This window comes from Sminthopsis crassicaudata, chromosome 2, assembly GCF_048593235.1.
Source record: "Sminthopsis crassicaudata isolate SCR6 chromosome 2, ASM4859323v1, whole genome shotgun sequence".
Classification (NCBI taxonomy): Eukaryota; Metazoa; Chordata; class Mammalia; order Dasyuromorphia; family Dasyuridae; genus Sminthopsis; species Sminthopsis crassicaudata.
Window position 1 is genome coordinate 157,375,450 of NC_133618.1, and position 25,909 is coordinate 157,401,358.

Sequence of the window (25,909 nt, forward strand, 5' to 3'; positions counted from 1 at the left end):
TTCATTTCTTCAAAATGAAGCAAGTTTTTTATATTTCCATAAAGAACAGTGAAATGGAGACACTGCTTTACATGACTATTGCCATCTGTAAAAAAATCCATCAAAGGGTGAGCTACTCAAGCACCCTTTAGAAGATTAAAAAAAAAATCTTAAAAATTTTAAGGGGCTCACCTTTGATATGATATAAATGCAACCATTTAAGTCTGAATGGGAAAAATCTTTAACATCTCATTGTTGCCATTACCTGCTGCATACTTTCTGTAATTTTATCAAATGAGTTGAGGGAACTCAAGTGATCTTGATCTTGATCAATAATACCCTCTCCCAATCCTAGTATCCTATATACCTTCAGTATGATTCAATAAATATTTGCTAAATGTTGACTGAAAAAAGGATTTTTTTTTTTTTTGGTTCAAAACTGATCATTCCAGAATTGATCCTTTGCCCTTCATCTCATTAGACTTAACATCAAATAACCAAGTTAGTTAGTAGAGTCAAGGGAATAGGATTCTTACTAAGAGGAAATTCACCTTATGGGATGGCAATTTCAAAGAGGATGGACATCATGGTGTGGAATGAAGTTCACTGTAGTGGTATGGATCAGCAATGTGAATCTTCTTTAAGTTGGGAAAGTTACATTTGATAAGGGACAATGAAATTTTAAATGTGCAACACGGTATGATGGAATCTCACATCTAAAATTTTAATCCAGGCTTGGCTATTTTTAAATAGCAGGGTTTACCCTGTGTGGTTTCTGGTAAGCTGCTGAAGCACTCTGTATTTCAGTTGCCTCATCTATAAAATTAAGGCATTGAACAAGATAACTTCTAAGGTCTTGTCTTATCTTTTCCTTCCTTTTTTCCTTCCTTCCTTCCTTCCTTCCTTCCTTCCTTCCTTCCTTCCTTCCTTCCTTCCTTCCTTCCTTCCTTCCTTCCTTCCTTCTTTCTTTCTATATCTTTCTTTCTATTTACATATCTAAGATATAGATATATCTATATCTTTCAGTGGGTCACTGAAGACTCTAGCATTTCAGTAGAATTATTTCCCATCTAGCTATTTTCCTAGATTCCATCATCTCCAGAAAAATCATCATTCCACAAGATGAAATCAACTGGAAAACTCATATCTCTATGACAAACCCCACTTCTAGTTACAGAGGTAGGAGATGGACATCTAGGATCTCCTTCTTTATCTTTGTCCATTTAAAAATGGCACTTGGAATTTTCCCCATCATTTTCATTTCCCACCTAGTTACTTTCCTGGACTTCATCATGTCCAGAAATCATTCTGCAAGATGAAATCAACTCAGAAATTCATACCTCCTTGGTTCAACCCCCCACCCCTCACAGCTGCTATAAGACAGATAATTTCCATCTTCCCAACCCTCCACTCTGGGCTTTTCAATTTCTTTTTAAATGTTGTCTCTCCCATTAGACTGTGAGTTGCTTAAAGGCAAGAATAGTTCTATAAACTTAATAAAATGCCTAAAACATAGTAGTTGCTAAATAAATGTTTATTAGCTCTAACTCTAACAGAATTCTTTTCTACACCTATTTCCACACCCTGTCTATAGCAAATAGGGGGAAAGGAGGTAAGCTCTTGTACCGTGTCATATATCATAACAAGATTTATACTGGATAGGGCTTAGAATGATTTTTAATGTGGGATAACATGCCTTGCTATAAGCAAAAGAAAGATCCAAAACAGTTTTATGAATCTTAAAATAAGTGCAACATAATGTTTGACACATAGAAGACACTTATTTTATTCATTTTGCCTATTCCCTGACTCTTTAGTCATTACTTAGAAAATATTTAAAAGAAATAAATAACATTTGTAGTTAGAATTATAAAAGGACACCATCCCCAAGTCAACAAATTTTAGAAAATATTTTTTAGTCTTAGGAACCAAAAACATGAAGCAGTTTTAATTTTATAAAGTCTGAGTGCCCCCCAATGGCTAACCAGGTCATTTACACTAAGATACACTGCCCCTTTTTAAAAGTATCGACCGGTTATCAATTCTCTAAAATAATTTTACTTAATTAAGAAGATAAGCATGATTTCATGAATTACTTACCTTTCAAAAGATAAAATTTATTCTTTCACAGAAAAAACAGTTTGTATGGTATAATTTATAGATAATACTGATTTGTTAAGCCAAATAAAAAGATTAGCATATTACATATACATATATATTTTATAAAGTCACAAGATACCTTTAAAATGAGGTATGCTGGTTTATTAGTCCTTGGTCATATTCATGTAATCCAGAAAAATGACAAAGTCAATCAAACAAAAAGAAATAAATCACTGAAAGACAGTACAGCATTAGCTAGAATGCTAGTGACCTCCACTGGCTGTTTCTGTTGCTACAAGGCTATAAAATGCCACACACATAGCATCCAGCTTGCTCTTCCAGTGAGATTCAGTCGTGACTTATGATACCTTTTCCCCAGGCAATTATATTACATTAGCACATTCTTTTCTTTTGGAAAAAATGTTATCACTATCCAACCATTAAACTTAAGTTATATGTCAGACTATTAAAATATATTCTCAGTTGAGTAAATGAATCCAGGAGAGTAAAAATAGTTTTCTGGTGAAGGTAAAACAAGACAATGTTTGTTAGAGAAGAGGAAGCTCTGGCATGCACCTCCGAACAAAAGGGAACAAGTGGTCTTTACTCAGAGAGCAGCTTCCTATTAAGACTCACTCCTTCGTACATTATGCCTTTCATCCCCACTCAACCACAAAATGATTTTGCTGTAGGAAATACAATAGTAGAAAAAGATTTACATTGAAAGAATCTTTAATAATAAACTGTTGCAGATCTGCCTACTTCCCCATGATTTATAATACAATAAACATCAGATTCTATTAAGTCTCATGCACTGAAGACATTGCACTGAAAAACTGACTATGAAAGAACTCAATTCTTCCCATCTCCACTTCCATAATAATGAAATGAGCATGTATAAATGTGCTAAGAGTATCTCTTTGCATCTTTTATAGCTTGTGTGTATTAATCTGTAAAGCTTATTAAGAAAGTCATTGCTATGCAAAGCAGCACCCAATCTCTTTCTCTTGGTTTTCAACAGAGTGCAGTGTGTAGCCAATAGGACTAGTCCTCTGCCCCTCATTCCGCATTCATAACATGCAACATTTGCACAATGTATCTCTCAAAGGCTGCTGAATAGAAAGCCTTAATACTCATGTAAACAACTGCAAACCAATTACTTAATGAATCAGGCCCACACATAATGAGGTGCCAGACAAAGAGCTATAAATGCATTTTTGCGCCCAAGCCTCTGCTTTAAAGTAAAATCCCTCAGCTGTAGTTTGGGCTTAACTGGCACATCATAATTATTGTCTCTAGGACATCAGAGGAAGCCATTTTTTATTTAGGTCCAGCAGGGTCTTTTTTGAGGTCACTCATCAGCTCACTGACAAAATAGAGCAAAGAAGAATTTTTAAAAGTACTACAGCAGTCCTGCACTGTTATGTTTATTCTCAAGTACTGGATTTCGAGACCACTTGTAAAAGCAATAAAGCACAAGAAGTGACTGCAATAAGTGGAATCTTTAAATGTAAGTCTCGAAGAAATATCAGTGTGTCCCAATCACAAATAAGCAACAACCTGAGCTCTCTAGTACAATATTGCATGTTTCTTTTCTTTAAAAACAAAAACAAGAACCTAAATATTGAATTTACAAATGTCCTCAGAATAGAATTAAAGTCAAGTACTCAGAATCAACTAACCTTAACAAACCAAGTTTTTATTTAATTATTATATTAGGTGCCATTTGTTTAGAAAAAAACTATTATGCAATATTTATTCTCCTCAACTTAAAAGACAACAAAAATGCAGGTATCAGCAACATAAGAAAATAAAACTAAAATTGCATAAAATTGGCTTCCAAAATTCAATTGCTTTGGAAGCATATTTGAAAACTTGCTGAAATACATGTATAAAGATCAAGTTTAAGAATTTGTCCAATGTATATAATAGAGTCGATGAATAAAATAACTTTATAAATTAAGAATTGCAAAATTACTCCAATAGTAAAACTAATTAAGTATTTATAGAATTTACTGTCTCTTCATATTTTCTCTGAAAAGTCCATGCTTTTAATTTATAGGATCATTATTTAAAAAAAAACAATTTTAAAAAACTACTTAAAGAATATTAAGGCTTACTTGTACAGAAAAAAAACCACATTTTCTATTATATGAATGAAGACTCAAAATTTCAGAGTACTAATCTGAATACTGCAATTTGTCACCTTTTTATGAAGAACAGAACTCAATTTTAAAAAATCAACCTGTTTTTCCTTACCCTTAAGTAGTAAAATGTGAATATTTTCATAGAAATTAAAATAAAACTTTTAATTTGAAAAAAGTAGATTTCAGAATATGCATTTAAAAAAAAATACAGACTACTTGAATTGAAACAACACAAAAATTTATGTTTAAAAATAACTTTACAAGTCAATTGAAATTGAAAATAATCACAGCACAGTATTACAAATATAATAAAAAAATACAAAATATCACAATAAAGTAAAGTAAACTTAGCTCAACAAAGCAGTATAATATAGACTTTGCACTCATTTCTTCTTAATTACTTAATCTAAAACAGAGGAGTATTTTGGTATCTACTGATTCTTCTATAGTAACCTGACTATTGCACTTGATTAACATTTTACACTATTGAAAAACCAGGGGAACAACAAAATAAGAATTGGAAGTGTTTTGTTTAACATATATAAAAAAAGATAAATTGTGTCCTTTAGGAAAACTAGGTAATTAATTAAATGCATTCAATATGAAAGCAAAAGACAGATAAAAGTATTATCTAGTACTAAAGACTTTTAAAAAAGGAATACAAAAATGAGTATCTGACTATGACTAGTTTATATCTCAGAAGCCTCTAGAAGAAGAAATGCATCCCTTTATTTTTTCAAGACTTTATATTCTATATCTGCCCTTTTTCTGACAACTTCCATTGTCTGGTTTCTAAGTAGCCCTACTGCGAGCAGCTGTACACGCTAATTTGTGGTTCACTGAGATGTCAATTGAGTCTTAAAATGAGAAAACAACAGCTGCAAAACAATACCTGCCTTTGGAGCAAATATTTTCAAAGGTGTACTAAAGTTTAAGCTGCTATTTTTATATAAACAAAACCACAAAACTTAACCCCTTTATCAAATTTCAAAACAAAATAATATATAGTCAGTTTTACTCATTTTCTAATGACATTTCTCATCTTGTTAAAGCCTTTCAAAAAATGTAATGCTTTTCATGACTTTACCTTGACAAAGGACTTCCTTCACTAGATGAAAAACTAGCTTCTGAATCGATTTCGTTACTTGTCTTTGTCTTCAAAGTACTGCTGCCAATATTCAAGCCTGTGATAAGCAAAATTGCTAAATGTAAACATTTAGTTGATCCTCAACAATGAAATGAGATGAATAAAAAAGAACACACAATAACTTTGGGAACACTGTCAAGAGAAGAAGAGATTGCTCAGGCACACAAAAAAAAGAACCTTCATACACTGGAAAAAGCACATGGCAGAATATCTGTAGGTAGTGATACTTAGACAAAGCAACAATACGGGGAGAATAAAATAGCCATAAATGTTCTAGTTTGAATGATGATAAATGACTAGAGAAGCCTTATGAATGTTTTATATCAATGCATAATAAATAAGTTTTATGATACATGGCCAGGGATCATTTGCCACAATAAATGATATTGAGTCAGACTTGGAAAACTACCGACTTTCTTAGACTAAACTACCTATGTCATTCACCCTCAAACCTCAATGCTAAATCTCCTATCTTTCCAGTTGAGAATAACAAAATGCAATTCCCACTGAAATCCACCAAGGACACTCCTTAACCAGTCTGAAAGGTCACTGCCGGGCAATATAAAAGTCAGTCTTTTCCCAGGAGTCTGGTGAACTGTCACCATGGTGCTCCTAGCCTGTGGACGGAATCCTTGACTCCTGCATCTTTATGATCCTCTTTTCTATATGTTTTTGCTACCTAGTTTTGCTCCTAACAGCTAATTGCTAAGAATAGATTCCAAAGAGAGGTCTCTTTGAGAAAAGAATCTGTTAAATTTCTAATCTGCCTAGTCTACAAGCTTAGTCCGTTTTAACTTCAATAGTAAAACAGTTATAATGAAAATTTGTAGATGTCAAGCAAATAACCAGTATCAAAAACATTTAATGAACCATTTACTGAGAAGGGACACTAAGGCATAAGGTATTAGTCACATAACTAGTCTAAGAGCAAAGCAAAGAAAATCAAAGACATTGAAGGCTGGAAACTTTATTAGTTAAGATTTCTCGACATCATATAAAGCAATCAGCACAAAGACACATATTCTCTCCTTTTCCCCCAACAAAAATCTATTCTTTTTCTTTCTTCAGGTCACTACTTTACTTAAAAAATATGATGAGAAAAGCTTATTTTTTACAGTTAAAAGAGATGAATAGGAAGATATAAAGATCATAACTCCATTAACACACACTAAATCTGAATCACTTTTAGAATCTTGATGTAAGAAATTATTGTCAAAAATACAGTGTGGTAAAATGGAGAAAATAACTTAGCCAGTTTGGAGACTAAATTTATTTTATATGCCCCTCTAAATTCAATGCAGTATTTAATCATGGGCATGTAAATTAGTTTACTTTAGAGTAGTCACCTACTACTGCTCTGCCATATATTGAATAGTATTAAAATATTTAAAACATGACTCAGATAGTATAACAATTCTAGATAGTAATTCATATCTTAAACCTGGCCAATTTTGTACACAAAATAAATGTTTTTTAAACTAAGTTTTTTTTTCCAATTATCAACAATTTATTTCTCCCCTCCTTCCCACTAGAAAAAAACAAACAAAACCCTCATAACAAATAAGCATAGTGAAGCAACTAATATTGGCTATGTTCAAAAATGTGTTTCATTTTGCATATGTCTTTTTTTTTTTTTTTTTTGGTCAGGAAGTGGGAAGCATGCTTTATCATCAGTCCTCTGGAATCATAGTTGTTCACTGACCATTTATTGATCACTTATTATTTTAAAAAAATTTAACCATTTAAATCTTATAATATAAATTGTTCTTCTAGTTCTCCTCACTTCATTCTGTATCATTTCATGAAAGTTTTTCCCAGTTCCAAAATAAAGTTTATACAAAAAGAGTTAAGAGATCTATTTCTGTTACAGAATAGCTGTGGATTTTTGGGAAAGTCACTTTATCTCATTCTTCAGCTTCTCCAGCTAAAAAATGAGGATGTTACAAAATCAGAGGTCTTAACCTTTTTTTATGTTATGGATGCCTATGGCATTCTGGTGCTATGGACAGATAACAGCTGGCCAGCTATGTTATATAAGCATCTGTAGACAGGAAAACTGTGATTACATTTAGTGGTAGGCTTAATATGGCAGTAATTTTGAAGGAGTGATGAGTGTAAAAGATATTCAATTGGTCAATAATTCTGTATTAAGTACATACTATGTTCAAGGGGCTGTGTTGGGGAAGTTCAATTTTATTTAATAGGGGAAAGAATAAGCACACAACTACATGATTCAAGATTCATGATAAAAATTCAAGTTCAAGATAAAGGTAAAGAGGTAAAAGGGAAGTAATTTTAGAGAAAAGGCAACACCTATAACTTGAAAGAAAACAAATCTGTGATTTTTATTGGTGAAAAAAATCAGAGGAATGGTACTGCTAATAGTACTATGGTTTGTTGTCAATATTCATAATGGAAGAAAATGCTAAATTTGGATTATAGATTAGTCAAAACAAAAGTATAATTTTTTCCCCCCAATCAAGTTCATGGATTCCTCTGAAATCTGTCCATGGGCCTTTTTGGAGTCTATAAACACCAAGTTAAGAACCGTTGGATTATATGATTGATAAGGACATTTCTAGGTCTAGAAACTTCTTTAATTCCATTTCTATGATTATGTGGTCCTCTTATCTACTTCCTTTCTGTTTTGGAACTTATGGCTTTCAAGATCTGAAATTTATTTTCTTCTCATTCTTCTTAAGTTTTCTTCAAGACTCTCGTCATATGTCACCTTATCCAGGAAGTGTTTCCTGAACCTCAAAGCTACTGCTGTTCACCTTACTAAAATTATTCTATATTCATGTTGAATATGGTTTTTATGTTCATGTAGATATATGCATATGTGTGTGTGTGTGTTCTCATGTGTTAGAAAGTAAATTTCCTGAGGTCAAGAAATAGTTTGTTTTTGTCTTTGAAACCCTGGCACAGTGTTTAACATATAGTATACAATAATGAAATATTTGTTGATTGGTTGACAAATAACTAATTGATAATGAACAAATTACTACTATAGTCTGTCAGGCTTGAAAGAATGAATGCACTTCCCTATAACTTACCAGTCAATTGCAATTTAGACACAGCTCCCTTTTTTTCCTTTTGGTAATGTTCTTCAGTTTGATTTTTATTATCCTGTAATGTGGACTGCTTCAATAATTGATATGCTTTTGTTTCTGCAAAAGTAAAACATGAAAAACACTGAAAACTTTCTTGTCCAGAAAGATGTTTTCTTTTAATTTTGCTAAAGAATTTCTTTTTTTTTATACAGAGTTAAATTTACGAAGGCTTTCAATTCCTTTTATTTTTAAAATGGTTGAATTTAAGAATGTACTCTTGTAGCCTTTAATGCTAGATAGAAACAAATATAAAAAGCAGAAAATGAGATGCCATACCAGAAGGTTAAGCCTTTAAATGATGCATATAAACATATATTTCTTAATGTATGAATTCTGTGTAATAATCAGGGTAAAAAAACCTGATTAAATCCAATGGATTTGAATATTATAACCTTTTAAAAGTAGATATATGAGAATAGTTAAGAAGCCCAATGTTTATCAATTTCTCTCAGTGGTTCTGAAGATAGGACTGCAATCAAGCTGGTACTTCCCCTTCTACTCCAGTCCTTTCAGCAGAAATAAAAAAGTCAGAAAAGAGAGTAATGTTCTCACAAGTTTCAAAGGTACTTTGGAATGTTTTTAGTTACCTTTTAATCTGAGTTTGGGGCAGGAACCAGATTTTTACCTTTCTTTCTAGTTCCAGTGCTTGGCACAATGACAAGGTAAATGCACAAAAAATACTTGTTGACTCATTGAAGATCTATGAATGAAGCCATATCATATTGCTAATATATGATTTGAGTGGGGTATGGGTAATGGTGGTTATTGTTCAGTTGTTTCAGTTGTTTAACTCTGTGACTCCATATGGAATATTCTTGGCAAAGTAATTGGATGGTTGCCATTCCTCCTCTAGATCATTTTACAGATGAGAAGACAGATGAAGGCAAACAGGATAAAGTAACTTGTCCAGGATCACACAGCTGAGAAATGTCTGAAGCCAGATTTGAACTCAGGTCTCCCTGATTCCAGTCTTGGTACTCTCAATGGTATCATTTAGCCACCTTGCGGTCTGGGTGATAACAATGGCAATCACAGTTAATAAGTTAATAACAATTGAAGCAACTAGACAGCAAAGTGGAGTTCACATCAGTTCTCAGACACTTATTAGCTGTGTAATCCAGGCCAAGTGACTTAATCTCTGTATCAGTATCCTCAGCTATACAATGGGTACAATAGCACTTACCTCCCAGGGTCATTGTGAGGATCAAATGAAATAATATTTGTAAAACATTTAGCACAATACTTAGTAATAGTACCACATGGTAATTACTATATAAATGTTTATTCTTTTCCCTTCTCCCAACATTATAGCCATATATGGTCATAGAACATTTTAAGACTTGCAAAGTTCTTTGTTTAATTTGATCCTTGCAATAAATACTGTTAAATTTTTGAGGCAAGATTTGAAATCACATCTTCCTGACTCCAAGTCTATTATTCTATCCACCACAACACCTACCTGACAAGAATATGGCATGGATAGAGTAAACAGTATGGCAAGTGGAAATTTCTATCCAGTCTAAGTGATAACTGTAAGATCAAGCTACAAGGGAACATAAGTTCTGATGTTCGAGAACATTCACTTTTGTTTTTTGTTTGTTTGTTTATTTATGGGACAGTGAAAAAGCCCAAGTATCTATATGAGAGGAACAAGATAACAAGATAATAGGACTGGTTCTCGCTCTGATTTGCTATATTGAGCCTTTTTTTTTTTTTTTTTTTTTTTTTGAGGCAGCCAGAAGGAGCCACAGTGCACCAAGTACCAAGCTTAGTATCAGGAAGACCTGAGTTCAAATAAGGCCTTAAACACTTTCTACCTCTATAACTCTGAGCAAATGATTTAAACTCTGCTTGTATCAGTTTCTTGAATGGTAAAATGAGGATAACTGCACATTCATTTCAGAGTCATGGAGAGCAAATGAAATGATATTTGTAAAAAAAAAAAACTCCTTAGTATAGTCCGGCACATGATAGGTATTGATAAGTGCTTATTCTGTTACCCTTTTCTTTGTATGCCTTTTAATTCTGATTTTTTGTTTGTTTGTTTGCAAAATGGAGATAAAAGTAAAGTTGCCTCACAAAGGTTTCTGGGAAAAGCAATTAAGGGCTTCAGTAAGCAATGTGCTGCCCTTACTATAAATAAGCATTTATTGTAAAGATACAAATATAAAAGTGAATACAACAAATATAAAGTAAGGATGAGAAATTTAAATGTTTATGGGAAAATTTTTAGAATATTTTCTTCTGTTTTATACTAAAAGATCCAACATCAAAACAGTGAGATGATATGAAATGCTATACTATTTGAGTGTAACTAAAATAAAAAATTGGATGTCATACTTTAAGATTTTATGTTCCACATAAATCACATAAATGTAAAAACAGTGATTCCTGACCTCAAATGTGACACATCTTTAGGTGCTCCACAATTATTTCATGGGCACTGTAAATTTTTTTTAATATCTCTTTAAAATTAAAAATGTTTTAATATTAAAATCATATGCCATATACTATTTTTAGGAAAGAAGATAGTCATAGGATCATAAATTAAGAGCTAAAAGGAATTTTAGGGATCACTGAGCCTAATCTTGTTTTACATAAAAAGACACTGAGGCTAGAGAGGAGGCATGATTTGCATGATAGGAAATAAGTACTTGACATAAGGGAGTAAGTGCAGAATAGGGATTTAAATTCAAGTCCAAATTCTCTAAAAGTCCAGCACTTTTTCAATGAAATATTCTGTCCCTACTTTCCTATCTTTTTTACTTCCTCCCTTTTGCTATATCACCTTTATTCTGTATAACAGTACTCTAAATCCCCTTCCTTCATATCCATGAACTATCATCTTCCACATTTCTCCACATTATTGCTTCACCATCTCCATTACTTTATTATTCTTTGAGGGTCTGCAAATTATCAAGATATTACACAAAAAAATTAAGAAGCAGGCCACTCATTTTATAATCTGTTGCTTTCAAAAAAACAAAACAACTCAACAACATAAAAAACCAAAGACATACATAAAATGAAAATGAGGAGATGAAAAAAAAATGAAACAACAACCTTGCTATGTATCAAGTGAATAAAAAAAAAGCAGGAGTTGCTTAGCTAACAGATGAAACAAAAAATGCAAAAAATAAAAATGGATAAACAAAGAAACTATGTCATGCTGAAAGGAGACAACAAACCAATATCAGAATTAAACTTTATGTATTGCAAATAAATGCCTTAGCATCCAAATTCATAAAGGATACATTATCTGAACTTCAAGATATATACAGTTACACAATAGTGACAGAATTCACAATATTCCTCTATCAGTTTTGGATAAGTCTAACAGAAAGACAAATGAAAGGGAAAACATGGAATAAATTTCTAGAGAAACTCAAGTTAAAAGATTTATGGTATCTTCTAAATGGCAAAACAAAGACCATACATACTTCTTTGCACCATGTGGAATTTTTACAAAAATTGACCATGGTATATGGTCACAGAGATATTATAAACACACACACACACATACACACACACACACACCCATAAAGACAGAAACGATCAATACATCTTTTGTGGGCCATAATGAAGAATACAGGCCACAAACAAAAAATACAGATTTAAACGGAGACTTAATGATGAAATCTTATTTGCATCAAAAAGCAAGTCATAGAAACACTATGTAAAACAAAATAATAATGAAAAAAGATATCAAAATTACTAAAGCATTTCTCAGGGGAAAAATCAGATCTTTACAATCACACCTTAACAAAAATATAAAAAGAAACGATTAATGAACTGAATATGCATTAAAAAATTAAAAAATCCAACAAATCTAAAATAAGTACAAGAGAGGAGATATTAAGAATTAAAAGGGAAATAAATTGGAAACAAAAAATCCCAAAGAAATGATAAATAATACTAAAAGCCAGTTCTTTGAAAAAGATTAATAAAATTGATAAAGCCTAAGCATATCTGATCTAAAGAAAGCAGAAAAATCAAATGAATAAAATTACAGCAGTCAGAAGAAATAAAAAGAATAATTAGAACATATTCTGCACAATTAAATGATGCCAAATTTGAGAACAAAAAGAAATAAAATAATTTTAACACTATAAAATACTCAAACTATCAGAAGGCCAGATAGAGATCTTAAGTATCCTAATCTCAGTAAGGGAAATACATAGCTCTAATTATAAAGGAACTATCAAAGAAAAAAAAAAATTAAAGGACAGTACCCATATATCACAAATTATCCTACAAAATTGAAAATAAATCCTATCAGAATCCTTTTATAAAACAATTATAATCCTAATACCTTAATCAGGGAAAAATAAAAGCAGAAAGAAAACTATGGGTTAATATAATTAATAATTGCTAAAAAAATTAAATTAAATCCTATCAAACAAATTACAGCAATTTATATTAGATATGCAAGGATGATTTAATATTAGGGAAATAATCAACATAAATAATCAAATTCAAAACTAGAATGTCCAATATCACGATTATCTCACTATATGCAGAAAAAAAGCTTTGATGAAGTACAAAACTATTTTATGCTAAAAACCCTATAAAGAATAGGTATAAAGGGATATTTTTAAAAATCCATCTAAAACCAAAAATAAGGATCAAATGAGATGAGGATATACTAGAATCTTTTCCAATAAATATAGTATTGAACCACTGTTATTAGATATGGTTCTGGAAATGCTAACAATAGTAACAAGACCAGAGAAAATAATTAAGGGGAGATAAAACTATGTCTCTTCATTGATGATATGATGATTTACTTGGAAAACCCTAGGGAATTAGCAAAGGTACTAATTGTGACAATTCAGGTTACAAAATAAATCCTCAAAAATCAACAGCATTTAACTTTGATTAATTACAACTGAAAACAAACAAGCTGTGGAACATGATTATAATAAAATATTACTGTGCTATAAGAAGTGAAATGGGATAAACATAGAGAAGCATGGAAAAATCTATATGAAGTGATGCAGAGCAAAGTAAGCACTTAGCACAATTCTTAGTAAGCTCTATTACATAAACTATTAAAGCCATCAAGATAATTATTATTGTTTAATACATTTCATATATATATATATACATACATATATGTGTGTGTGTGTAATATATGTAGTAATAACTACAACAATGTAGATGGAAAGAGCAGTAACATCAAAAAATCAAAAGCAAATGGAACAAAATTATAATGATCAATTGGGAATCAAATGAAGAAAAAGGAGAAGACATTCCCAGAATGCCCCCTTTGTCAAGGTGGGAGGTCCACCAGTGTTATACTTTGTACATGTTTTTGGACTTTTTAGGTCTATCAATAAATTGTGACAGTTATATGCTACTAAAAATCAGACCACAGAAGAAAGAGGGATAGGTTAAAAAAGTATAAAATATACACACTATCAGAAGATCAGATAGAAATCTTAACCTAGGCAAGGAAATAGATCTAGCTATAAAGAAACTATCAAATTGAAAAACAAAACTAAATCCTGAACCATATGAATTCAAAGGGAGAATACTTTTCCTTCCTAACAAATGCTATTTGTCATTTGGGATGGTTTTCATGGTTGAGAAGAAGGAAAGATACATGAGATACTATGGTAATGTACAAAACAGAAAATATCAATAAAATGTTTTTTAAAAAGAAAAAGAAAGAACAGGCTTTGTTTTGTTATGGTAATATGAAATCTAAGAGAACTTCAAATTAAATTACGTAAAATAATTCCACATTTTCAGAATAGGGATATAGAAAAAAATATATAGTAAAAACTGTGGGATAATTCTGTCTTCATCATTTCTTGAATCTTTAAGCATTATTTAAATTTATGTAGAAATTTTATTCAAGTTTTATCCTGGGACTCTCATAATAAGATTCCCTTTCAAAAACTTATAAAAGTTCTTTAGCATGCTAACACTGAGAAATACATGCTACAAATGAAGTTTAAGCAACCTTTAAGCTCTATGTGGCTAGGGAGAGAAGATTGGAATAGAGTGTAAAGTTTGATTCTACACTGTCCCAAACTAGGAAATAATAATAAGGAATATGATCAGACATTAAAGTTTCCATTATCAACCAGAAATTATCAAGATAACAGCCATTCTAGGATTGTGAGATCAAATCCTTAAAAACTAAGGGACACAGAACTAAATGATTTCTTATGAGTAGATGTCCTGTTTTCTGTTTTTAGAACTCATGCTCCTGACTTGAATAGCTTTAAATTATTATGATAAATTCTAATTTTCAGAAAATTACCAAATCTTTAAAAAATGAGACATGACAGTTATTTCCAAAAAGTAGTAGAATATTAACTTAGTTTGAATGAAAATACCTCCAAAATATGTGGATCATGTTTTATTTTAGACCTGTTTAGTTAAGTCTGTATTAAGATTTAGTCTTATAACAAAACAAAACCACCCAAAAATTTGGTAGAGGAAAATGCCACAACAGAAAATTAAGCAAAACTCTCCTACTTAAGTAAACCTCTTCTACTTAATCTGTTTTTGTTTTTGTTTTGGTTTTGGTTTTTTGCATGATGGTGAAGGATTACTGGGAATATTTTTGCATATGTATTTTTGTAAAGTAGAGAAGACTAGGGATAGGCATTCAGAATATGTGCTGAATAAAGAGAGCTAAGAAAGAAGGTATCAAGAAGAGGAGCTAGAAAAACCACAATTTCTCATTTGCTATTCTCTTTTACATGCAAATGTACACCTGCTTAAATACTTTTAAACACACACATATATATGAAATGTACTAAATTATAATTATGATGATGGCTATAATAGTTTATGTAATAGAGCTTATTAGACATTGTGCTAAGTGCTTTAATATTTTCTCATTTGATCCTCACAACATCCCAGGAGGTAGGTGCTATTATTATTCCCAATCATTATCCCCATTTACAGATGAAGAAACTAAAACAAACACAAATTAAGTGACTTGCTCAAGTATTTGAAGTAAGGATGTATATTTGAAATCAAGTCTGCCTGATTCCCTGATTCTGGACTCAGTGCTCCATCTCTACATATTTTATAAAGACCTAAAGTAATGCCAAAACGTAGATAGATCACTTGGCCCCTGAAGCTTAAAGTCTGTTGCATGTAAACTATAGAAGTCTGACAAAGGGAATATAATCAAAGACAGTAAAATTTGTTTGATAATGCATAAGTTCACATCTACTGGTCCATATTAGCCTGCGGATTAATAGAAGACAGAGGGAGACCAAAAAGAGTTTTGACTATGTACCACAACGAGAAGTTCCCTTACCTATAAAGGAAAAAGTGATTTATTTTGCCCTATGAAAGTGAGCAAGAAATAAAGATAAATATTATCATGGGTAGACTTCTGTTAACTAAAAAAACTCCCTTTTCCAAGATTCGCTCTATTTCAAAATTGCACATTTCAAGTCCTTCTCATATGTGATAACAAATCCAAGCAAAATGTTTTCCAAGATATTACACAAAACTCCAAGTGGTGCCCTTCTGAATCTGATGTACAGAAAAGCTTCTGAACTAACATACTCTAATATGACCTTGACTATGTAGACTCATCAAAGAATAACAAGGAGAAATGGCATAGTCAGGGAACCACTTTCAACACAGCTTGACCAAATGAGTCAGTGTCAAAGAAAAAGAAACTGAATGGACATTCTCAGAGGATTAATCCTCTCAAGATAAAAGCTGAGGGCCCTTTTCACATCAAGCTTACCGAGAAGGGCTTTGCCAGGATGGGCACGTGGAGCGGGAAAAATGTTGGCAGGATGAATGAGTGATTTAGGTAGAACTCTGACCTTAACTTTAGGGAGATTATAAAGAAATCCTTAATACTTCTTTATCTTGATGAAACTTAATAGAGACTGAATCAGTTGCTAGAATCAGTCATTCAAGTTCACTTACTCAAAGTCAAATTGTGACCACAAATAAAAATTTTAATGTAAAAAAATGATTCAAAGGAGGCTTTCATCAGCTTGATAAGAATTTCATTAATCCTGTTGAAACTGTCTCAGCAAAACATTTTCTGATTATTCTACTACTTGGGACATGGTTTCAAAGTTTTAAATGTGCACAAGATTGTCCTTATTTTAAGGGAATTGACGAAATAAGATGATACAAATATAACATTATCTGATAAAGTATACTTTTCTTCTATAATTTTCATTTGGAAACTTTTACCCATTACTAATTGCTCTAGGACTAAAAGAAAGGCATTGGTTCCAAGAAGACTGTTCTGCATGACACACAATGATCCTTAAGTTACATCCCTTATACAACTTATCAGTGGACCATCTTGCTGTGCCATTGAGCTCTTCTGATTTGTACCCTGCAATCTCCTTGAAAAGGAGGCTATGCTATTTTTCCATCTTTCAGTCCTTAGTACCAAGAATAATGCCTTGTATTTAATAAATTTTGATGAATTAATCATTCTTTCACTATTTCCAAAACTTCAAATAGTGGACTGTAAATAAAATGTAGCATCCCTGCAAAAGTAGACTAAATACAGAACTATGATTATAATAATAATAATAATAGGTTTGACATGAGGAAATCATTAATTGTATCTGAACAACAGATTATATCTCAAATTTTTCATATATATAAAGAAATCCCAAATTACAGAATATCAGAGCTGGAAGGATTTTGGAGACCATTTAGTCCAAATAACCCCTGAACAAGAATCTTCTTTTGCATTAACGCCTCCAGAGGGAGCAAACTCTTTATCTCATTGGCCAGTACATTCTTTTTTTGAACTGCTATAAATGTTGAGAAGTTTTTCCTTATATTGAATCTAAATTTGTCTTTTTAGGTACCTGAAAAGTCCATCTAATCCTTTTTTATAAAAGAGAATTTCAAATACCTGGCTTGCAATCAGGTTTCACCCTGTTTTCTCCAATCCCTTTTGGATTCCCAAAAGTCTTCAAACCAAAAAAAGAATATCAGTAACTGAATTTTAGACTTATATACCTTAAAGTAATACTATGGACAGTTGTGTTTCCAAATTTTAAATCTCTTGAAAACCCTGGGTCAGATAGGCAGATATGAAAACAGGGAAGTGATGAGGTACTAGAACATTCATAATGCCCATTCCTTGACATGGGAGGGAGTGGCAGTTAGTATATTCTGAAACTCATCACTTCCTCAGGCATCCCTTTTCACTATGAGATAATCCTAACTGTTAATTATTTATTTCTAATTTATACATGTTATCTTATATTGAACTGAAAAACATTTTCCTACAATATTACTGATTTGTTTTAGGCCTTGCCTGTGGAACAATATAGACTATCTCTATTCCTTCTACATGACAGCCTTTCTAGTATCTGAAGATAGCTCTTTTGTATTCTACTTAGATTTTTCTTTTTTAAGATTAAACAATTCTAACTCCTTTAATTGCTTCATATTGATATGATTTTCTAGACTTTCCCCCTAGTTGATTTCCTCTGTATACACTAAAGTGTGTCCAAATTCAATGTGACAAACTCTGAATACCTGCTATGTGCACAATACTTTCCAGGGTGCTATGGAGGATACAAAGATGAAAGATACTTGCTTTCAAGGAGCTTACAGTCTAGAAGAAGGGAAATTGCACATATACACAAATAAATATACTATAAAAAGGTGAGGACTGATTTTTCATAAAAGGAATACAACTCATAGGAAGGAGAAACGGCTTCTCTCTAGAAGAAACGGCTTCTGTCTAGAAGAAATCAGGGATATGGCACCAAGAAGAGGTACTATTTCAGTTAAGGCTTGAAGGAGATGGGTAGGTTTTTCAATTGATGGTCTCAACTATCTTCCCATTCTTCCTGTGAAATTCCTATGATTCCCTTTAAAATCTAATTTAATACCACATCACCTACCTTACTAAGTATTCTTTCCCATTTCTTTTGTCCCTGTATTTCATCCTCAATACTTCTCCAAAACCTTTTCTCCTAAATCTTCAATCATATCTATACTCTCAATACATAGAAGATAACTTGGTCTTTTACTTTTCTAAGAAGGCTAAGTTCAAAGTGAACTCAGTTCCCTTCTATCAGTCCTCACAACTTTTCTGTATCATTACCTATTTTTCTTTTTTTGTCTCTTTGCAAAGAGGAATTCCTATTTCACATTAGGCTTAACCTCCCTATTTGAGTTCTTGTTCCAATTCTGTCCTGCTTCCTCTAGAAACTTTTCTGTAGAAGGAGATCTTTGAGTTGGGATTTAAAAGGTGCATGGGAGTTCTATAACGGGGGCTGGGATAAAGATAGGTTAAACTGAAATCCCACAAATTCTTTTAAGCTTAGCTAAAAGACTACATATTCCTCATAATAGTTTCTCATCTCCTTTTGCTTACAGTAGACAAAATAGCGATCTCCAAGTATCTGAAGAGCTGTCATATGTACTAAGAAGGATTAAATTTACTTGCTTTGAACAAGAAGGCATAAATGTGGAGCAATGAAAAGAAGTTTCAGAGGTAGGTGTTAGCTGAATATAAGGGAAAATTACCTAAAAATTAAATTTATCAAAAGTAGAATGAGCTGTCTTAGAAAGCAGTGATTTCCTTATTACTAGAGATCTTCAAATGAAGACTGCCTACTAAGAATATTGAAGAGTAAATTATTGTTCAGGTATAGATTTGATTGTATAATCTCTGAGGTCCCTTTTAGCTCTAAGAATCTATTCTTAGGAATAATAAAATATGTTGCTTATGGTCCAGAAAGCTTAGAGTGTCTTTAAACATTTGATGAATATTTGAAAGAGAACAATTTCTGTCTTCACAAATGTTTATCAGAAGCTAGAGTAGATATTTCATCAGCTTTGGTGATAATTTCTTCAAGGTTTTCTTAAAAAACTTACTGGAAATTTCAGGGTAGAGATTGTCTAAGTATCATAAGATTCTATTTAGATATATAGTGACATCTTTATTATAGATCAGTAAATACCTTCCCTAAAAAAATCATTAATTGTGTTCACAAAGGGAAGAGATTTTTTTTTTCCCTCTATAGCTAAGTTTGTTTTAAGAGTAGGAGACAAAGTTACCCCTAGGGTAATAGCCCAAACTCTGCTTTTTATTTTGCTATAGCAGTAAGGAATGGAAATGGAGATCTTAGTACCTGTAACTTGATTTTAAATAAAACCTGAGATAAACATGTATATATAATCAACAATTCTGAAGTCAGATGCCCAATCTTCTCATTTTTCTCCCTTACCCATTTCTCTGGGGGCATGTGCTTTATTGTGATACTTCTTTCCCTTTAAAGCAATTCAAAAAGGGTTTTTTAGTCATATTTTTCTTATATAAAATGTATATAAAAAACACAGGGATTGATTTACTCAGGGACTTGGCAATTTACTTAGCCTAACTAATGACCAGTGACTAATTCCCTAATGTGGGGACCAAATCACACAAAAGTACAATGAATGTAAATTATATACAAACTAAAAATAAACATAATCACTTAGGAATGAAAGTAACTGTAAAAGAACAAACAAGCTAAAGCATAAAACTATATTAAAATTACTGTGGCATAATGGATAGAAAACTGGACTTGACATCAGGAAGATCTGGATTTAAATTGTGCCTTCAATACTTGTTAAATATGGAACTCTGGTTAAGTCATTTAGCCTCTCCAAGCCTCAATTTCCTCATCTCTTTAAATGGGTATCATAATATCTATAACATCTAGTTGACAAGATTCTTGCTAGAATCAGATGTGAATGTGAATGTGAATGTGTGTGTGTGTGTGTGTGTGTGTGTGTGTGTGTGTGTGTGTGGTAAACCTTCAAGCTATTTAAACATCAAATATTATTCAAACTAAATAATTAAATGTATTATATACTTGAAAATTACAAATGTTTACTGTCTTTAAAAAGATAGGTAACTTTAATAAAAGGGAAAAATTGTTGTAAACTAGAAAAACTAGGAGGTTAGTTATAACAAAATGAAAAAATCAAGAAATTCTCCAAACTTATTTATTTCATAAGACAGCTCAGCCTCTCAATAATAAGCAATAAATACTGGGCAAAGTATCAATTCACTAATCAATCAATAAATGTTTACCAAATGTCTATCATGTGCCATGGACTGCAATAATCTCTGGGTATCCAGATAAAATAAAGGAATCAAATTATCTGTGGAGATACTGGACCATCAAGAAAATGTTCAGAGTTAAATTATTACCAATATAGCTTTGAAAAATATCAAGTTGTCATTTCCCAAAGACCAAAGAAATGAACAGCCATATGGAAGAACGCTCCAAAACACTAATAATAAGAGAAATATAAATCAAAACAACCCTGAAATTTTGACCTCATACCCTGCAAATTGGCAAAATAACAAATTGGTAACACTCAATATTGGAGGAATTGTAGAATGATAAGCACATCAATATATTGTTGGTGGAGCTGTGAAATGTATAATATTTTGGAAAGCACTTTGGAGTTATAAAAATAAAACAAAAATATTCACATCCTTTGAACAGAGATTCTACTACCAGATTTATGTCCCAAGGAAGCCATGGAAAAGAAGAAAGTTCATATATACTGAAATATTTATAGAAGCATTTTTTCTTATAGTAAAGAATTGGATTAAAAAAAAGAATTGGATGATGCTTATGAATTGGGGAATTGCTAAACAAAATGTGGTCCATGAACATAATATTACAGTTTTGTAAGAAAAGAAATGTGTGATACATAAAGAGAAGCATGGAAAGATCTCTATGAACTGATAAAGAATATAGTAAACAAAATTAAAAAAATATACACAGTTATAACATATATAAAGAGAAGAGTTTTATGCTAAAAAAAAATCATATGCAAAAAATTATTAAGATTAAGCAGGACTTAAGATATATGAGAAGATACTCCCAACCTACCCTTTTGTGGTTGTCAGAGGACCACAGATGTTATAAAACTTTGCACGTGTTTTTGCACTTTCTCAATGTATCAGTTAGTTGTGCTATTTTTTTTTCCTTCTCTAAAAAATACTATTTGTCACGTAATATAGTGCTTAGGGAGGGAGGAGAGAAATACTTGGGGAAGTTGTGAAGATTTGAGAAAAAAAAAAAAACTTTCAATAAAACCTTATTTAAAAAAAGATATCAAACCCAAAACATGTTTTCCAATAGGAAGCCATTTAAATACATATATTACCAGAATCAAATGTGAATAAACCTTTAAGTGCCATTTACATATATAGAACTACAAACACACAAATCTACACTTTAAAAAATTGTCAATTCTTGATTATCTAGTGATGGATTAAGTGAATTGTGGTTTATTCTCACCTTGCTTTCAAATTTATTGACAACTAAAATCCAATCTTATTAAGTAATTACTCATTTCTTTTGGCAACTGACCTTTATCTGTTTACAATGAAACCTAAACATCTGTTTTTTCTTACTCAAGAGAGCATATGACAGAAAGTAAACTTAGATTTAATTTAAGGAATAATAGTTTACTCTTGGCAAGGAATAGTTGGAGGGAAACGATAACTAATTTCTAAGGTCTAGCCTAGGTTTAATAATCTAGGACTTCATGAAAGAAGGAACAGAATGGGAAAGCTAGATTTTTCTATCTCTTCTTAAAACCAATAATGTGCTGTTATTTTGTTTGAAGAAAATTTCTAGTACATCACATATATCCATTCAAATGGAAATTCCCACATGTTGTAAATCTAAATAAAAATGATTTTTAGATTATTTGCTATTTTGTACTATTCATACCTTTGCTCCCATTAATGAGAATGAGTTGAACCTTTCCTATCAGCATTTTCTACAAATCAAAATTCAAAAGAAATGAAAAATAATTCTAGCATAAAAGTTTAAAAGGAAAAAAAAAACATTATTACAAAAGAAATATTGACAAATGTAATTTACATAGAATCACTTCTATTAATTTTTTGAAAGTCAGAGCTAATCATGAACATGTTTCTTAAAGTATTAATCAAAATGCCATGAGTTGTGCTACAAAATTATTTTTTCTACTTATTAAAAAAATACCATAGATGCAGATACATGTTTCAGTATCCACAATTGTATATATGCTTACATAAATATTTAAAAGTCAAACCTCTGAATTTATAATGAAGTACTACTGCACCACTTTACAAAATAAGGTAATAGTAAATTTATATGTATGACAAATAGAACTCTGTTCAGAATACTAATTTATGCTGTTGATATCTTAAGACCAAAAAAGTAATGCTATCATTCAGATTCCATTTAAACAAGGTTAATACAGCTACTCCAGGGAGATCTTAATAAGGCTTGATGAAACCTTATTGCTAAAATTTTTAAATTATCATACTGGCTTTGTAACTGAGGCACAAGCATGGCTTCTTGTCTAGCACATTTTTTCCCTACTCTTATTCTAATGATACACATTCAATTACTACAGAAAAGAAAAGAATCAAATCAGAAACATCTGTAGTTTGTCATATAATTACTGGATCTTCCCCATGGAGACTGACCTTTTAACACACATAACTAGGACCTGAAAGGCTAAATGACAGATGATATTCACATGGTTTAAATGTATAACATGATTACAAGGAATTAAATAAGACACTGTCATTTTCAACCATGGTTTATGTTGACATAAGCTTTTACTTCATGATATTATGTTTAATCTTTCTTCTTAATATGTATTAGCTGAATTTACTGTTAGTGAAATTCACAAGCCCCCGAAAGAGAATATTTTGATTATATAATAAAATGGGATACTGTATTTGAGACTGTTAGACAACCATTACTTTTACCTGTAATAGGAATCTTTTCTATCAAGCTTTCTTCCTTGCTCTCATCTTCACATGCGCTAGTGACTTCTGAAAATGAAACAGACAACATGTTTCAAAGTCACACTGATCAATCTGGTTTTGTTTTCTTTCAAGACCCATTCCCTTTAATTCTTTACTTTCATTATCTTTTGTTTATTGGGCTAAACTATCCAATACTGTTCTTAAACAGGAAACCTACTGTGAACTTTATAGTCAAATATTTCTACTCTTTCTGTGAACTTCAATGGAAATATCCAAATTCTGACAGAATTTAAAACACAGAGCAACCTATATTTTCCCTATTTTTCAATAGCAAAAGTGTACATCTAACAAGAATATTGGAAATATTATAACTGGTTTAGATTAAAAGTATTATTAATATTAATAATAGAATACCACAAATTTCTTAAACTAAAAATTGAACATTTACTGTAAAATATACCACAGCTAAATTATATGACTCATTCTTTAATGAGAAATGCTCTGAAGTAATAACATAATGCTTAGAGTAAAAGAAGTAATTTCAGGATAGTAAAAAGAAACAAGCTCAATTAATTGATCCTTAAAATACTTTATAGCATTTTATGGAATATTTTCCACTTTTAAAATTTCTACTTTTGTATAAGAACTCTGGCCACAAAAGAAGAATGTCTTTTAAAAAAATGCATTTTCCCCAGAAATTCCAAAATTTAGCAAAATTATTATCCAATATTTACAGTTTAGGTGGGGAAGGAATATAGTGCAAAGTTTGGTGGATATTTCCTTAATATTTCTCTAATATTTCTTATTAGAATGGGAAGGGACATTTTTATCACAAGGGAACTACAAAACTGAAAGATTTATTCAAAAAAATTAGAATATTACTACTCTATGGTCTTCAATGTTTATTTATAAATATACCTTGAGAAACAGTATCAAATGAATGCATTTTTGCTAGGAAAGACTCTTTAACAATAGTTACCTTGTTTCCTTGTACCAATGCTGTCAAGCCATTGAACATGTTTTGCTTGCTTTATTTCACTATTGTCATTCAGAATAAATGGCAAGCTGCAAGATGATTCATTACTGTGAATAGACGACCTATCTTCACACTCTTCTGTAAGGGCTTTTTTCAATAATGCTGTAGCCTACAGTATTAAAACACACACACATTTTCACAAAGAAATAAAAATAAATTGCTGCCACATTCCCCTTGGTCTCTGTGATATATCAGTTAAAAATAATTTGGGGCTTGACATTTAACAAAAATGATCTTCAAATTAAGTTAAAATTCTTATTATTTTATATCATACTTCAATTCTGACAAGAAAATTCATGAACAATTATTTTCATTTTGAAAATATATTTTCTACAATATACAATATTGTGCCATTTAGATTGGAGAGTAGATTATTAATGTATTTATTATTTTCTAATCTGGATTGGTTTGTTCTCCCTTGTGTGTGAACACAGTATCCTACCAAATCAAAAATATTTATGTATATACAAATGTATTGAAACTGAAACAGAGATACACATAGAGGTAGAGACAGAAAAGATAGAGACAAAAAAAACACAGAGACAAAGAGAGACAGAATGAAAGAGAGTTCATACCATCTTAGAAGATTACTTTTCTGTTAAACACTTTTTTGAGATAAAAAATGGCAAAGAAGAAAATACCTTCTTAATTAAAATCACTCAAATTAGTGCTGATTTAGGCTGAGAAAGGTACTTGGAAGAAAGGTGATGATCAGACTCTCCTATCTTTCAAAGACTGCCCTCTCCAAACTTTACAGAAGTTACCCTCAATTTGTAGAAAGCCTTCTCTATAGAGATGCACTAAGCAAGAGATTATTTACACTGAGCACCTATATTAGCTTTATGTAAGATGTAAAAATTTATATACTTTTCCCTAAATTAACTTGGGCTATTTGAGAGTATTTCTAAATTATCTTTTTTTCAAAGAGCTCTAAATGTAATTACATATATAATCTGATCTGGTTCTTCGATGGTGGTAGAGAACAAGTTTGCTCAATCCCATTTTACAGATGGAAAACTTAAATTTGAAGTCACATAGTCAATAGTGATGCTTGGTTAGCACCCACAGACTTTTGGTCAAGTCTTCATAACAACTAAAAATAAAAGTTTTACTCAAAGTTTTTTGAGCCAATTGGATACTATTTAATACATGATAATGCCTTCAAAGTAATCATTCCTTCCCTTCAATTTTTCAATGTGATTAGAATTTATATAATGCTTTACAGTTTGCTAAGTCCTTTCACATACATTTTTCATAATTGATATAACAAACTTGCAGATACTCCCAGTCCTCTAATTCTAGCCAAACTGGCCTACTGGCTGTTCTATGTTATCCTGGTGTCTTTAGATAATATCTTCTAGATTTAGATCACTCTCTTCTCTGCCTCTTGAAAATTATTGTTCTTTTAAAGCTTGCCATAAGTGCAATCTAAAGAGGCCACTTCTGAGCCTTTTAGTTTTCCCCTCTTGAAATTACTTTGTATTTATTTTGTAGCTATGGGATGTTCCAAAAGTTTTAGTGCAATTTTTAAGTTTCTGAAGTTATTCCCAAACCCCTGCTAGACAGCAATTACTTTCAACCAGGAAAGTCAATAAAAGAAGCAGTTAATAGGGGCTTTAAATGAGGGGAAAG

General features: G+C 31.4%; 1 protein-coding gene across 4 annotated transcripts in view; it reads right to left on the reverse strand.

The window, feature by feature from the left end:
- The window catches only part of KIZ (kizuna centrosomal protein), a 213,162-nt gene that overhangs the window by 10,297 nt on the left and 176,956 nt on the right, over positions 1–25,909 (reverse strand). For all 4 annotated transcript variants that reach the window (XM_074287740.1, XM_074287741.1, XM_074287743.1 and 1 more), the window contains 4 exons: positions 24,221–24,386; positions 23,242–23,307; positions 8,430–8,543; positions 5,314–5,410 (listed from right to left, as the gene is read on the reverse strand). In XM_074287740.1, the coding sequence (XP_074143841.1) occupies positions 5,314–5,410; positions 8,430–8,543; positions 23,242–23,307; positions 24,221–24,386 (443 nt within the window). The remainder of the gene's footprint in view (positions 1–5,313; positions 5,411–8,429; positions 8,544–23,241; positions 23,308–24,220; positions 24,387–25,909) is intronic.